At 41.4% G+C, this 16,447-nt stretch overlaps 1 protein-coding gene across 6 annotated transcripts in view; it reads right to left on the bottom strand.

The window, feature by feature from the left end:
• Positions 1-16,441, bottom strand: part of FAM13B (family with sequence similarity 13 member B) — a 39,305-nt gene extending 22,864 nt beyond the window's left edge. Inside the window, exons 1-7 of one of the 6 annotated variants that reach the window (XM_065734796.1) lie at positions 16,242-16,441; positions 7,361-7,527; positions 6,261-6,451; positions 5,607-5,819; positions 3,632-3,809; positions 3,101-3,245; positions 1,809-1,966 (exon numbers count right to left, since the gene is read on the bottom strand). In XM_065734796.1, coding sequence (XP_065590868.1) covers positions 1,809-1,966; positions 3,101-3,245; positions 3,632-3,809; positions 5,607-5,819; positions 6,261-6,417 — 851 coding nt within the window. In that variant the 5' untranslated portion in view covers positions 6,418-6,451; positions 7,361-7,527; positions 16,242-16,441. The remainder of the gene's footprint in view (positions 1-1,808; positions 1,967-3,100; positions 3,246-3,631; positions 3,810-5,606; positions 5,820-6,260; positions 6,452-7,360; positions 7,528-16,241) is intronic. The other 5 variants (XM_065734797.1, XM_065734792.1, XM_065734794.1 and 2 more) reach the window with 5 other exon arrangements.
• Between the last annotated feature and the right edge of the window lie 6 nt (positions 16,442-16,447).

Raw genomic sequence — 16,447 nt, 5'->3', positions numbered from 1 at the left:
CTACAGGAGTGAGGACAGCAAAAACTGACAGAGCCATCTTTAAAAGGCTTCTGATAAGGGAGAATTCATTTCCTTTACATACACCATTGTCAGCTCGTGCACAAACACTCCCCAACTGCATAACAGACCAAAAGATCACTTGACAGGTTTATTTTAAATACCAGTCACCAAATCAAACTGCATGAATGATTCTCCATATTCTCACTTCATCTCTCACAGAGAAACTGCATCACACAACACATGACTGTCATGTTTTACAAAGAGCAAGTAGAAGGAGTGGGAAAAGAAAGAGGTAGCAAGCCAAATTGTAAGTTCTAGTTCAAACAGCTAAAAGGAAAGTCATGTGCCCTGTTGGATGAATTGAAACAATCCATCTTTAACATGAGATGATGAGCATGCAACCTCAGTCCTCTTTTCTTTCTTGGTAACCAGACCAGAACTGTAAAGATACTGGGTTCCCAAAACGTGATGACAGCAAGGAGAAAGCAGAACTCCTGGTCAAGGAAAGAATCATATTTAAGGTTTACTTCTTCCTCTTTCCTTTATAAACTGCTGCATGCCCTCTGCCCAGACAAGCACCCCAATAAATCTGCATTAAATATTTTTTATTTCTTAATCAAGAAAATAAAATGCAAAAAGGCCATTAAATGTGTTATGAATACTTTCCAGTTCCCCAAAATAACCAGAATTTACAGTATTTCGAAGTTTATTTAGAAGTTTAATAAAACATTTTCGGGTTTTTTTCCAGATGTTTCCAGCAGTTACTCTGGTTTTACAATAAAAATCCTTGTATTCAATGGGATTCCTCCTTACGCTTTCCACAAATAATGCAAAATGCCAACCATGATTAATGCTTATTAATTTTTAATTAACCCTAAGCATCTTGTAAAATGATTTTCTCTTCAGGCTAGAGACTTTTCAACTCTCAGACTTGTTTGGTTCATCACTACTGCTGCACCTGCGCATTCCACAAGCACCTAAATGCCTACAAACAGTAAAATTGCTTTAAAACCTCCACTGGAACACAGCACTCTTGCAGAACTCTAATTTCTGCAGAGTTCTGGGGGTTTTTTTTGGCAGTTCTAAGTCAAACAAAAACTGAGCAGCTTGATTACCGACCAGGACAATTAAAATATAATTTAAAGATAATTCTCCTGTTTTCTAACTTATTTTATATTTTAAAAACTCCTGCAACGAAGAGAATGTGCAGCAAAACAGCTGAACAGATTTCATACCAAAATCCCTGCAGTCTCGAGACCTGCCAGCCTGAGGCACTAATCCTTCTCCTGGATTTCCCTGTGTTTCTGCTGCTTTTAACCAGACTTCTATCACAGGTCTTCTCTCACCTCCTCCCTTCAAGGTGCTACCTGCACAGCCCAGACCAAAACAAATGCTGCAGAGGGGGGAAAAAATAAAATTCACTGCAGAAATTGTGAACTGTAAGTAGAAATAAAGCAGACAAAACAAAAACAGCTTGTCTACTACAAGAAAATAAAACAAATATTCACGTTACAGGCAAGCACAAACTCATATTTCTGTCCAGGAGGTTAAGTTTATGTATGTCATTCCTGAGGATATAAAAATCTACACTTTTATCACTTTACAGCATCAATACAATACGTTTTTTCCCCTCTTCTGCCTCCTTCTGCTGTATTTGGGAGCTGTTATATTATTCCATGTTTTCCTGCTACAAAAACTACACCCCATCTTGAAAGCCTCACTTCATAGCAACTGCAATATACCTCAAGTCTGAGGGTTGCTCCCTCACACACCCCAACAGACTACATTCCAAGGTGCAAGCAAGTTACCTTGTTGATGCTGTAACGCTCCTGCAATCCGAGATACTCCCTGTCACATCTACATGCACCACAGCTGGCCGCTCAACAGGTTTTTCTGTGCCATCCTCTGGAAGTTCTTCAGACTGCTCAAGCTTTATATCTTCCTCCTCTTCCAAGAGATCATTTATCTGTACAAAGATTTATTCACAATTAGTGGCTTGTAAATTTCTTTTAAAAGCTCCAGGGAGTTACAAGCATGAAACAGATTAAAACAGAATATTTATAAAAGGATAACATTCCTCAATTTCAGACAAGAAAAAAACAGGTATCCAACATTTGCTTTTACAGAAAACATCTTATATAATAAAATGTAATGTTTTTACCCCTGACTTCCTTCTGTAATTGCAAGAGAATGTAGCACTGAACTAGGGGGTACCAGCCTCACAGTTGGCTGCTTGTGGGGCTGCATGTGGTGTGGCCCTGCTTCCATAGCTCCACTCAGCACTGGCCCTGGAGAGAACTGGACCCAACCAGAGAGCACTGTTGACATCTGGTGGATACACCATGAAATTCAAGGGACACCCTGCCAAATCTCAACATTTCAAGAGAAAACAAAAACAAACGAAAACCACAGCAGCACAAAACACAGCAACAAAGCACAACCACACCAAAGATACAGAGCCTCCCCCAGAAATGCTTTTGCTAAAATACATAATGGACCAGAAGCAAGTCAGTAATTCTCAAGCACGAGAGCAACTAACTATAAAGAGCGTTCATCTCAACCAAAGGCAACAGTTCTCTGCCTCAGGCTGCAGAAGTTACAGCCCTGTTGTATTTAGCAGCTTCCTGTACCCAGCAGGACAATGTCAGCTTTCAGTGCTAGATATATTCCTGCTAAGAGCTGAAGAGACAGCAAACATTGCACAGCTGCAGCACTTTGCTGCAGAGCAGAAGCTCAATCCAGAACTGGCTGCCCACGCTTGCTAGCCTGGATGAATAGGCAACATGCCTCCTGCAGCACAGAGGAAGCAACCAGCTGTGACAGTACTTGCCTTACTGGTCTTGGGTAAGGTATTACTGTTGGTTCAGTCCATATATACTTCTCCTCATGGATAGATAAACATGCTACTAAGCAACAATTTTGCAAGTATATATATATATATATATACACATATATAAGAAAATCTACTTAAGGAAATACCAACTTTTGTCAGTTTGCAAGGAACCACCAAAAGGCATATTATATATTTATGAAAGATATGTTGAGATATGCTATAACAGATACTTAAGTGATACCTTATAGCAATTCAAAACATTCCTACCTGCTCAGTTATTGAGCTTAAATCATTAGTAGATGAAAAATCTTCCTCTTCATTTTCAAAGAATTCATAGTAGTTCTCCAGAAGTCCCGCCATTATTCTGCTAACTATTTCTTGTTCTTTCAGATCCTCCACATCTGTGTAAATGCTAAAGATTTCAATACCATTTTAGAGTAAAAATTTAAACTCAACTAACACCCCCCAAAACTACTGCAAATGGCTTCCACAGTAAAGGACTGCACTTTGCATTATCTATGCCATTCTGAACACACAGTTTTAAGCATACCTTCACATCGTTGCATCATAAAACTTGACAGGACTTTATATTCTTGAAAGTGATAATGCAACAACTAATTAGTTAATTAACTATTCAAGAGGGAGGACTATAGCTTGAATATTACCTGTTGAAAGGAAATACCAGGATACATTTGTATTTTGACTGTTTCCTTGCCCTGTACTTGTAGGCCCTGGACTACAGATTTCCACCATCAAATTCACATCAAAGCATCACATAAACCTTTATAGTCCACTTACTGAAAAACATCTGGGCCAAAGACTGCAGCCAAAGAACTTGCTGACCAAATTTCTTCATGATGCGATGCTACATTGGCTAAAAATTTACACAGAAACTTTAACAAACTGTAATTAACAGGTGGAAGCTGCTGCAAGAGGAACCTCAACTTTCTTCCAAATTCATCTTCATTATTATAATCTGGAAAACATAAAAGCGTTTTGATCACAAAATTAAGATAATATAATGTGAAAAAGCAGATAATCAACCTTTTGACTTGTGCTTCTAATACAGAAGTAACTGTTGAGCCTCAGTCAATCCACAGCCTACGAAGCTGTTGAGAAACTGAATGACATTTGCTGAGTCTGAGATTTTTGTGCTCTATTTGTCTGGAAAGGAACTACCCCAAAACCAGAAGTTTCACTGTCCAACCGAAGCACCTGAAGGACATTTATAGTGGTAGCACTCCTGCCCCAGCATCTCATCCTCTCACTGCAGTCTCTGGATTAGCCCTCTTATTCCCTGTTTTTTTGCAGGAGAGGTTAATAACTGCCAGTTCCTATCCAGCCACTCTTCTACAACCACACGTGAACTTCAGAGGGATAGGGATGAAGCAGGAGAACCCATCTGAACATCAAGACCTCTATGGTCTTGATTCCACAGCATAGCACCATCAAATCACTTTTTCTTATAATAAATTACACTACAAAATTAAATTATTTCTTTGAAGTTGAACCAAATAATACAGATCCTCCAAAGACACAACATACCATAAATAGGACACGGGTACAAAACTAATAAAACTCTCTGCATTTCTATAAGCAGTTCTTCTACCAAAATCAGAGCTCTCCATATGACCACCAGACAGTGTATGTATCAAAAGCAAAACTCTACAGGAAACCATGCCTCTATTTATAGTATCAGGAAACAACATTTAAGGGATCATCTGTATCAAGGAAATCAAAACAGGCACTTTTAAGCTTTCTAAAATGGCTTTGTTTTACACTTAAAAAAAAAAAAGTAGTACAGAGACAGTAAGCTGACATTTGAACTAAAGTACAGAGTTTCTCTACAGATTTAACCAAAGGGAAATCCATGGGGGATTACTGCTGTGGAACAAGCCTTTCCCAAAACAAGACACATTCAAATCCTTCCACAGGCATCTGTCCAAAGGTGGGCAGACCATGGGCTCCACACTGTAGAAGGGAACTACAGAGTCATATCAAAGAGTACACCACAATCTCATTTCCAGTCCCAATAAGTAACACTGCAACTCACAGTACAATCAGTGTTAGCTGAACAAAGGAGCATCCAGCATCTTTCTGCATCAACCTTTAACATTTTTCATCATCTGTTTCAAGAAGGGATGGATTAAAAGTTTACGAGCTACCTAACAACCTACTCATCCACTTCAGTTTCTCACTACTGCATGCGATAAATACACAAGCAGAACTTCAGGTTTTAACATGCTCTTCTGGACAGAAGCTTCCAAATACTGTTTCCTACAGAAGACTATTCAGTGCCTTATAAGAAAGGCTTCAGTGCTCAGCCTCTGCTCACCAACTATCCAGATGACCACCTAATGCCCCAAGTTTCAAAGTTACGTAGCAGCAGCTTCACACTGCTGCACGTGATCCTGGGGTTCAGCACTTCTAAACACAAATCCTACCCTGAAGAAACGCTACTAAACACGAATAAACTCAACAGAAAACCAAAGACACGACTCAGTTTACTAAGCAAAACAAAGCCCTTGAAAAGAAGTACTAACCAACAATGAGAGATGAACTAAGCTCCCATGGCTTGGCAACCAGCAAAACCCTCAGCGATGTCAAAGAGCACAGAACTGTGACACAGCTACATTCTGAGGTGGTTTTATTAGCAAAGTGCCACAAGACACCCTTACTAGTCGAGGTATGAACACACCAACACAGACAAAAACAAATTTAATAGTGGTTTTTACTCTTAAAAATAAATACCTCCATCAAAAATAGTTTTTACCTTGAGAAAGTTGCATCAAATGTATGTGCAAACTGCCTGGGATAACTGGCTCTGGAAGTTCCTGAAGAAAAAATCTAAGAAGGCTAATAGCTGAGGGTACATCTGCTTCTTTAACCAGGTCCACATCCTCTCCATTATCATACCGCTGCCGAAGCCACTCCACTGTCTCAGCGTTCCCATTGACTTGAAAAAGTCCTTCTTGTTCCAGACCCCCTGAGTTAGAAGGAAGTGGCAAAAATACAATTTAACATTTGGTATGGATAAATATCAGAAACTAGTGATAATCAGATACGTATAATCCGCACACTGAACTAAAGATTCTCATGACCACAGCAGGACAAATTTTTCCTAAATGCATACTTATGTCCAGTTAATACAATAAAAAGGTAAGTGTTATTGGAAACGGTGTTGGTTTGGTACTGCTAAAGTCCCCTACTGGTGTAATTGCCCTTCATAACCTCCAGAAAATGGCAATAACCAAACATAATACAGAAAAGGGGTATCACTCAAAGAAAAACATACAAAAAAAAACAAAACAAACACAGCCAATTAAAATACAAGTAACTAAAATTAAACACTTGTCAAAAAAAAAAGTCTATCCTGCCAAAGTGACAGATGAATACATTATTTAAAAGACAGCAAGATAATACATACCATGTTCCTCAATATAGTCCACCACGTGGCGGACTATGAATGGAACCTCATTGTCTGGTTGCCCTTCTTGCTGCAGCTCATCAAGTGGAATTCCAAATATTTTGTTAGCAAGAACAGAGTTGCAGTTACTCAAGGAAGGGGAGGAGCTCTTCCTCATATCTTTTTGCAGCCAAAAATCAAAGCTGTCTTTTCTGTCAAAGAAGAGCAATTTCAATTAGAGTCACACTTCATTGTACGGCGCTGAGTGTACTGATCTGCAACACAGTGCATTGTAATTACCAAGTGCAAACACTCCAGTTTATCTCAGTCTGGGCATTGATCTAATGAGAAGTTCTGTAACAACTCCAAATACAGGTAACCAGATGAGTCACAACTGATGACGTGTTCTGATTGGTTCTCAACAGAGTACTGAGAAGAACACAGCAGCAAAAGACATTCATCTAACTTTCAATACCACACTGTAACTTGCAGATCTTCTCTGGAGAGCCAGATTCTTCTATATACTGACTGTATTTATCAGTCAGGCTTCGAAAATGAACCTCAAACGAGAATAGTGGATAATACCAAACCAAAACCTCAATGTTTAGCTGTGTGGAAAGTAAATATTTGGTGATACAAAACTGCACTGCAATCAGCATCTAGTAGATATGGCTTTTTTTGATCTGCACAATCAAATTTTCAACACCTCTATCAAATTCAAAATTTTACTGAATGGAAAAAAAAGTTCCTAGATGCTCAGTGATAACATTATCAGGCAGAAGCTCCAGCATCACTTGCACTTGATACAGGACGTAGACAGATAAAAGCATTCCCAAAGGCAGTAGAAGCCACTCAGTTAAACTGTAATCCTCTCAAAACAACAACAAAAATACAGCAAAGGGAAAATAAAAAGGCTCTTTCAAAATAAATGAACAAATTTGTTTAAAAGAAAGTGAACATTTCCACAAAGGCCAGCAGACAGAACATGAAGCACGCGCTGTTAAACAAAGCATGACAACTAAACTTAATGCTTTGCTAATAAACTGATAAACTCTAACATATTAGAACAACCGAGATCCATATTAAAAAGAAGTCTGAGTAAAACAGCTTTAGAAACATACCTCAGAGTACTTAAACAGCCGAGTCTGAAAAATGTTTTCTGCGCCAGCTGCCCTCACTGACCAAGCATTCTTTTGTCATTTATGGTTGTTTAAGATTATGGCAAAAGATCAGCCTGTAGTTCCTCATTGAAGAATAGCAGAACTCTATCAGTACTTCAGCAGTTAATCTGAAAATAAGGAAATCGTGATTAGACCATAACATTTTCAACTGTTTTAAACTCAATCACAAGTCTGAACACCACATTTGAGGAATTCTGCTCATCAAATCAACAGTCTTTTACTCTGAACGTGAACGTGTAACAATCAAAATTAGTACATGTCACACAGCATGCAAAAAAGCAATTCCCCATTCTATTTAGGAGTTGAGCAACTTTAAAGCACGAGTTAGCATGGGACATCTTATTTGTAACAACTATGAAATAAAGTTCTGTATTTTCTAGACTCATTCATTCTTCTGCCTAATAAGGGTAGACAGAGTCAGGCGTGCTTTAAAGAACCTGCCATAATGAAACATGTAATAGCTAAGCACTGCTGTAACACACTGACTTCAAACCTAAGCCAGTATTCATCCACACAAATCTTTTCTACAAAATTCATTATGCGCCCTCGTTGCCCATTCAAAGTTCAGATGATCTCCAGATCCAGATACAAGCAGCAACTTCCCAAAGTCATGTTCCCTAGAACCAGACATATTCTTACCACTGTTCAGAATCCAGTACACCTGGATATTATTCACATTTTTAGCTCTCAAGATGCTGCAGGTCATAGTAACACCTTTGTTTTTCTGCAGTATTAGAAACTTAGATTGCAGCTTCATGGCAACAGCAGAGCTCATGTGATGTCAAATGGACATCTCACTCTTTTTCTCACACATGACATGTTCTTATTAAACTCAAGTAACTAAAAATGTGACTGGATAACCAAGCAAAGCCAGCCAGTGACATACACATGTACAAGCAAAGACTACACACACCACCAAAGCTAAGCAAGAAAATGCCCTCCCCTACCTTTAAAGTATATGCAGTTTCAAACTTGGCCATCAATACAGGAATTCATCTGATTGACTTTTTAGAAGTACCCTCCCTCTCTTTATTCCCCCAAATTGGCTCTTGCTTTTAATCTTCATCAGAACAAATTAATTTCATGTTCACCTTCAAAGTTCTTACAACCTGCTGCTCTCGTTTCAACATCAAAATGCCAAATCCAACCATTAGCCTACGAAACCAGGAATCGTTTCCTTCCTACTGTTTTTGAATAAGTAGCACTTTCCTGCTCCCAGTCCTCCCCAGATTACATCCATGTTTCAGAGGAGTCTGCCATAAGCTCTGGATGAGACTGCTTCATCACTGTCCTCAACATTTCTTGCAGTATGGCCTATAGGTTTAGAAATCTTTGCCTACCAAAGCAAGCAGTACTGACCGATACTATGAGCTGCTGTCACCTCTATCATCCCACATTATGCAAAGGTTGTAAATCTGCTATATGCCTTTGCAGACATGGATCCTGGCCTGAGCCCCACCTCCAGCTGTGCTAACAGAAAATGAGTGATATTCCAGTCAACAAGCTTTACCACTGCCACCAACCATCTTCAAATCTGTCAATGGGTGTTCCTGTCTACTATAGGATGCTGACAGATTTCAGCAGTCAAGGAGTTTCATCTCATGACTCTTGTATTTTATCAAGACACTGCTGCTGAGCCGCCTTCTTATTTTGGTGTATGAAGTGTTAGTCAGCACAATCTTGGCATGCAAGTAGATCAATCCCTAGACATCGTGTAACTTCCAAAATATGGAGCTGCAACCACTCGCTGTTCTCATATCCTACCCAGGTGAGCTTGCCCACAATGAGCCAGGAAGGCTCCTATTAGCCAGGATTACCCCAGCTGCAGGGTTAATGGCAGCTGGGAAAGCCTTTGATGGATCTGCCACAATGCTTCAGGCTGCCTCGCTAATACAAACAAACAAACAAACCCTCAAAACCAACATCACCTAATAAAAAGAGCAAATTAGAAGAAACCACTGTGTTATACCACAGCACCAAATGAATTGCACAGAGCTCCAGCTCTCATACCAAGGATAACTCTGCTTACTTGCACAGAAACACAAGCCATTTTTGTCAGACAGAAGGCAGACAGGCTTCCCAAACAGTAATTTCATTCAGGAGGTAGGGAAAAAAAAAACAAACTGAAGACTTGTACTTTAACTAGCTCAGCAATGTAACAATGAAGTGTAACAGTGAAGTCATAACAGCCTGGATATCTCCCTGATTTAGAGCAAAACCAGATTTACAAGCCAAGATTACACTTCAAACAAAATTGTATACAGCTCATCAGCACAGAGATGAATCAGGGGAGCCTGACTTTCACCCTTTCCAATGCACACACCCATACACATGTTCACTGAAAAGACCACAGGCACCGTTTTCTTTTCAGCATGTTCAGCTTTGGCTGCAGTATTTGATATTCACTACTTTGGGAAAAACCTAGCCTTTTTAAAAGAAAAAGTTCAAACGTAATAAAAACCAGATTATCTCCACCATTCTACAATAAACACAAACTGTCAATAATTAAACACTGACCACACAATTTTCTTTTTATGTGGACAGTTTTTCCATGCTTTGAATCAGGATGTACATTTCCATGCAGATAAGTCTAAAAACCAGGATATGACATCTGCCCTTCAGTACCTGAGTCCGTACTGAGCCTTTACAAATACCAGGCAATACTGAGCCTTTTAAATACCATCACCAAGCATCTCAGCAAGCAAAAGCTGATCCATTCCAATATTCCTACTGCTATATGTCATCCAGAGCTTTCAGCACGTGTGCTTTCCCTCAGTTCACAACCTACACGCTTCACAAGTCCTACTGAAACACAGTAATACAAAAAGCAGCATTAAAAAACAAAACCCAAGTGCTTTGTGCTTGACTATAAATATTTTTTGCACCTCTCTCAGCTTCCCCCCCTTCAGTACTGCAGATGTTTACATGAATATCCAGGGCTTACAATAAAGCTCTCCAGAATATAACTACAGAAAATTAAGAATATCCCTTCTTGATACCCCATACTATTGCAGAGTTTAAAAAAGCACATTTCCCATGCAACGTCTTTATGAGAGTAAGACAGTTTCATTCTGTATTGTATATTTCACTACTATCATCTGTTTTATATTTAAAATCTGTATATATATTTAAATAAATTAAGTACTTCATAAAGTCTGCTGGGGAAACAGCACGAAGAATCTCATTTTGCCATCATAACAGCATTCACTTATCTTGGCAAGTGAAGAAGTATTCACACCCACACATGAAACGCCACTAAAGAAAATACAGAACTCATGGCTAACTCAGTATTTGAGGAATATGCGTGCAAGTTCAGGTTTAAATTTGGTTCAGTTTTTACATCTCTGGCTGAAATATGAATGACTGGATGCCGATTTTAACTTAATGTCCCTCCATCTTTCCTTAAAATAAAGGAATGAAAAACAAAAAGTAGAAATAAAACACACAGCAAAGAAGGCCAGAAACTGAAACCGTGCTGCAGGAATGAAAACACTCATCCCGCATTCAGAGTTTCACCACGAATCTCAATTATTAAAGCCATTCTTTATTCACCTAATTTCCTTATCAAGCACTTCATATACCTGAAAAACAAAAAACGAAGCCAACAGCAACTGCAGATCTGCTCTGCTTTACCAGACTGAGCACAGCACTAGCACTCTTCCCCTTCATCAATACAAAAGGAAACTGATAACATTTTTCTTCTCAGTGCCACAATCACACCAACTGATGATCTCTGTCATTTGTATATTCATATTTCTGCTGGCATTCCCAGAGGATGAAATGTCTGGGGGCAGAAGAGCTTGGCATTCTACTGATTTTCAGATGTTGCTCAGCTAACAAGCTCCAATAGAACATCTTGCTCATTTGAATTAATTGTCAAAGCTGAAACGATGGCAGGTGGAGGCAGGAGAAACAGCTTGGGGAAGAGAGGAAAGCAAAGAAAAACAAGCTTTAGACAAACAAACAGAACAGCCACCAACTCAGGACACGGGAAAGGACAAACACTACTTGTCTCAAGAGCAGAGTTAAAAGCATGTTGAGAGCTGTGTAAGTGCCTGAATATAAATAAGTACAGAATATCCTCAACTTAAAGAGAACTTTCCGTTTCAAAGCTACGTTTGAATGCTTAACACATTTGAGGACTCAAAAATTGTTTGAAGAAATGTTTTACAAGCAGGAAGATTAGGTAACAACAGATTCTTAGAGAAAGATTTCCTCTTTTGGACCATCAGTGACATCAGCTTTCGAATGTCATTTTAGTCAGGAAATGGGCATGCAGACACAACCAGAAAGATGGTCTTCAGTACAACACTGTTTCCATGCCCCCCATTGGCACAATGGTTTTAAAATAAGCGTAGCTAGAGAATCCAGCCTGCAGGGCTGGAGGAAACCCTGTCCCAAGACCCACCTTCTCCAGCAGCAGTGATCTTTCTAACATCAGATTCAGCAAAACACAGCTGCAATGCAATTTTTGTTTCCTGAAACACTGGAGCAATCCCTCTAATCTGCAAGTCAGAACTACTCAGATTCCTTTATGTTCTCACTGCAGAAGAGGGTCAAGGAGGCAACTCATGAAAGCTCTTCTATAAAAGATTATTAATAAAATGAATTTAATTTATTTTTGAAACTTAAAACTTATGAAGACATCTATTGACTTGTGTTAAATTCATTAAAATTTAATCTGCAATTTCAGCAGACAGAACCAGATGACACTCTCACTAAAAAAGCCCATCACCAAGACAGGTCCTCAGGAGAGGCATGTCCCAGGGTCCAGAAACAGGGACAAGCATTAGCTAGAGCAAATACAGTGTTTAAGAAGGAAACCTAAGAAATATCAGACTTCATGCAGCAAATGAAACATCTGATGTTAGTAGAGCACCCTACACAGTGATTTAAGCAACAGTCCAAAAAAAGTTTACATTTTTGAAAGAGAAAGCTGGATCACTGACTGATAATCTCCCAATGCATTCTGATACACAGATATAGCATTATATCACTTTAGATAAAATCCAAAGGCTTTTTAACTGCATGACAGCAATTCCTGATTCTTCTAATGATATTTGCCCAAATAAACCCAACCCTGAACATCAGGTACCAGAAAGAAGTAGTTATCTGCTTGCTGCTTGACACCCACTGCCGAGTGCTGCCAGATTTGCTCTCAGCTGCTGCTGCCAAGGCACATGTACAGAATTCTAAAGAAACTCCCAGCTCACACAGATCCCGTCACATTCCTAACAACAGCAGTTAGTAAATAAAAAGGCTTTTGTACCCTGTGTAACAGCTAATGACATTCATCCTACCCACCCCCCCCCCAAAGCCAGGCTTACTCCACCAGCCGCTCACGTATACTTGCAACAGCACTACAGAAGTACAGCCAGGTAACACAGGAAGAAATTATCAGCAGAACTATGCAACTTGAGAAGGTCACGTTACAAAACCAAAGGAGCTGTACAATTATCACTGCTGTTACAACAGACTTTGGGACAGAAGGCAAACTACCACAGACCAAGAGCTCCCGGGACTCTTTGAATTATGGGGAGGGGGGAAGGAAGAAAAGAAACAGGACTGCTAACGGAGTCTCCTCCACAACCAATGATGGAACTTAAGAATATCACAAGGATATCATAGAAATCACAAAGTTACAAGATGCACTGCAGAGCAAAACTAAACAGAAAGTCAACTGATGACCTTAAAAGTGAAGCTCCAAGAGTCAAAAAGAGCACGGAGGAAGAAAGAACCACATTAATAGGATTCTAGCTCTCATTTTGTCAGCTTTGTCCAGGTGTTATCAGTCAACACAGCTCAGCACAAATCGTAATCTGAGCAGAGAAGACACCACAGGACTGCAACTCTGCTCCACGGGCCCCACCCCAGCATCCTCACCAACACCCACACGTGGGAATGCAGATCTCATGCACGCCTCAAAATAAAAGAAAGCTATACATACTCTTCTACATGAGTGCAGCTCCTGCCTTGGTTACAAGCTGTTTGAACACAGCCATACTGCAGTATGTCCATTCTGAGCTGGGTGCTGTCTTGAAAGAAGAAAACTAGGACAAACAAATTCGGGGAACGGTTCTCTCACACGTTCACAGGTGAGAGACCGCAAGGGCAGAGTTATTTACCATTATTGTAATAGCACTACTTGTTTCACCATAACCAGAATAGGGCTCTAGACCCAGCTACAAACAGCACTCATTTCTAGCACCCAGTGACCCCACCCACACGTTGCAAACATCATGTTTTCAGCACAGTAGTCACCACCTTAAGCTCTGCTTTAAGGCTTCAAATTACAACAGTCTGACAAAAAACAAAAACCCCACACACGTACCCAAACATGCAATTAAATCTACAATGTTTTTCAGAATACACTGATTTTACCCAAACTGACTGAGCTTCCTCAAGCCCCAGGAGCTGGCGAGGAAGTCAGTACAGAAGTACAGAGCCAAACCCAGATTTGCTCAAGCAGACAGCTGGTTGTTATTCTCAAATAAGGTTTTTTTTTGCAGGTAAACTTTATAACATACATCTAAATAATACAGTCAGAAACTCAGAAATGAACTGCTTGATTTCACTAACTCTTCAGGGAGCAGTGCAAAGCTCAGGTCTGAACAGGACTCCGACACAAGAATGCATCAGTCACATAAACCACATTATAAGTGACAAATCTCACACTCTTCAAAGAGGATATTTTGAAGAAATATTTCCTTCAAATCTCTATTTCTTGCTCAGACTTTTCCAGCAAACACAGAACTGAGTAGCAACACCAGAAACAGTTGGAAGGCTTACATCTCCCAGCCTTACAGATCCAAACACTGTGCTGCTTTGCAGAAAAAATCCACTCTCCTCCTGAAGGCTGTTGGATTTTTGTTTTGCGTGCTCACATGACAGCAAAGACAACGTGGTGTTATGCACAGAACTGAAGGACAACTTAAAGCCATTCTCTCAGCAGCCTCACTTCCTCTTCCTTAGATCTGCTGCTCCTTTTAGAGAAGGAAAAAAAAAAGAAAAAGCCAACAGAAAACACACCACCTCAGACTTGGCAGGTTTTACTGACTTCCTAATGAGCCCTACCAGAGCACATCACTGCTCAGCTATGAACATTTGACCAGAGATCAGAGGCTGAATATTAGAAAAAGCAGCAAAGAAAACTTGCAAACAAATAGAGCAGAGGCTTTCACAAAACTCATGAACATCTGTTCAAAAGGCACAGAACGTTTCTCCAGCCACACCTGCTTTTGCAAACATGCTGTTCTGTATGTTAGAAAGAAAAGCTTTACTGCTTGCACAACTCTCATGTTATGAACCACACAAGATAAATACGAAATCAGCTCCTTTATTGAGCTGTTAGGGGGTCCTGCAACACTACCAAGAGCACGTGCAGAAAGACTTCCAACTGCATAAGAGTTTAGGGGACCAAAAAGTACCATGTTCCAAACTCAGCAGTGAGGCATTATTTGTGTCAGAATTTGCAAGCATTACAAATAATCAGGAGTTCCTCTCAGGCAACTACTTTGAATGTAATTGTGGAACAGCCTACTTGACTGATCTTCCTTAGATAATATTTTAAGTTTCCAGTAAAATGCTTTCAGAACAATGAGGTATTTCACTTCAGTACCGTAACGTTGCAAAGACAAGGAAGGGACCTGTGGCATGGGGTAGCATACAGAACACAGAAAATGCAGATTAAAAAGAGATACTAAATATCTTCAAACCTACGTAAAAAAAAAACAATAAAGCAAATTACTCATAACGAGCAGTTAAAAAAACAACACAGGATACACAACACAGCCAATAGCTGTTTTTTTTTGTAATGCAGGTGAACGTGCTGACTCTTCCCTTCCTCCTCTGTGCTAGAAGATTGCATTGCATAGAAGACATCAAAGTTTCTAACCTAAATGCTACCCCAAATGAACAACTTATTCCACAGTCACATACTAACTATTCCACCCCTCAAGGATGCTTGGGAATACAAACCCCAAAAAAGCATTGGTTTGGATATAATCAGTTTCAGCTTTTGTTTTCAGATGGGCAAGGCTGGAGAAGAGTGATCCAGTGGTAGTGACTCCCTTCCTTCTTTACCTTTTGTCCACCTTGAGCCTGACAGCAGTTCCTTGTACAGAAGGCTCCAGGAAGACCTCACTGCAGACTTCCAGTACTTGAAAGGAGCTTACAAGCAGAAGGGGGACTGACTTCTCACACGGTCTGACAACAGGAGAAGGGGGAATGGCCTTAAGAAGAAACTCTTTGCTCAGAGGGCAGTGAGTTGTGGGCACTGACGCCCTGAGAGTGTAGTGCCCCATCTCCAGATGTGCTCAAAGCCAGGCTGGATGGGGCCTGGGGCAGCCTGGTCTGGTAGAAGACAACCAGATGGGCTAAAGGTCCCCTCCAACCTCTACAATTCCACGACTTATGGAGGCGACCAGGCCAAGGAGCCAGCTCAAGGAGCAAGGCACTCGAGCAGCAGCAGCCCCCAACGAGCATCCCGCCCCACGGAGCCGCCAAGAACAATGCCACGCGCCCCGGGCAGCACTGCGGGGAGCCAGGCTCCACGGCGAGCACGTCCAAGGCACGCCAGGGGCCGCCCTACAACCGCTGGGACCCACTCGCCCCACCCAGGCCGGGCCGGGCACGGCACTTTGACAGCCGCCCGCGGGCGGTTCCCGCATCTCGGGCGATCACGGAGCTCCGCGGCGCTGCGGGCGCTGTCCAGAAGGTTCCTGAAGCCCGGACGGCCCCGGGCGCGGAGCAGCGGGCCCACCCGGCGGCCGAGGCGCGACCCCCGGCCCCCACGCCGCGCATGCGCCCCGCAGCCCCTCACCGTTGCCGGGTGACTCGCCCTCCCCGCCGGCCTCGGCAGCGGCAGGTTCCTCCGCCTCTTCCTACCCCGGGGGCCGGCGCGGGCCTCTCCTCGGCGCTCCGCTCTCCTCGCGGGCCTCCTCCGCCTCTCTTTCCTCCTCTCTCGGTCTCCCGCCGCCGTGCGCCGCGGCCGCCACGCTGCCTCACCGGCCGCCGTCCGTCTCCAGA

This window comes from Cyrtonyx montezumae, unplaced genomic scaffold, assembly GCF_038088225.1.
Source record: "Cyrtonyx montezumae isolate F1298 unplaced genomic scaffold, pur_monq_1.0 scaffold_18, whole genome shotgun sequence".
Lineage (NCBI taxonomy): Eukaryota > Metazoa > Chordata > Aves > Galliformes > Odontophoridae > Cyrtonyx > Cyrtonyx montezumae.
The sequence above is the reverse complement of the archived record's forward strand: the minus strand, read 5'-3'. Positions and strand labels throughout refer to the sequence as shown.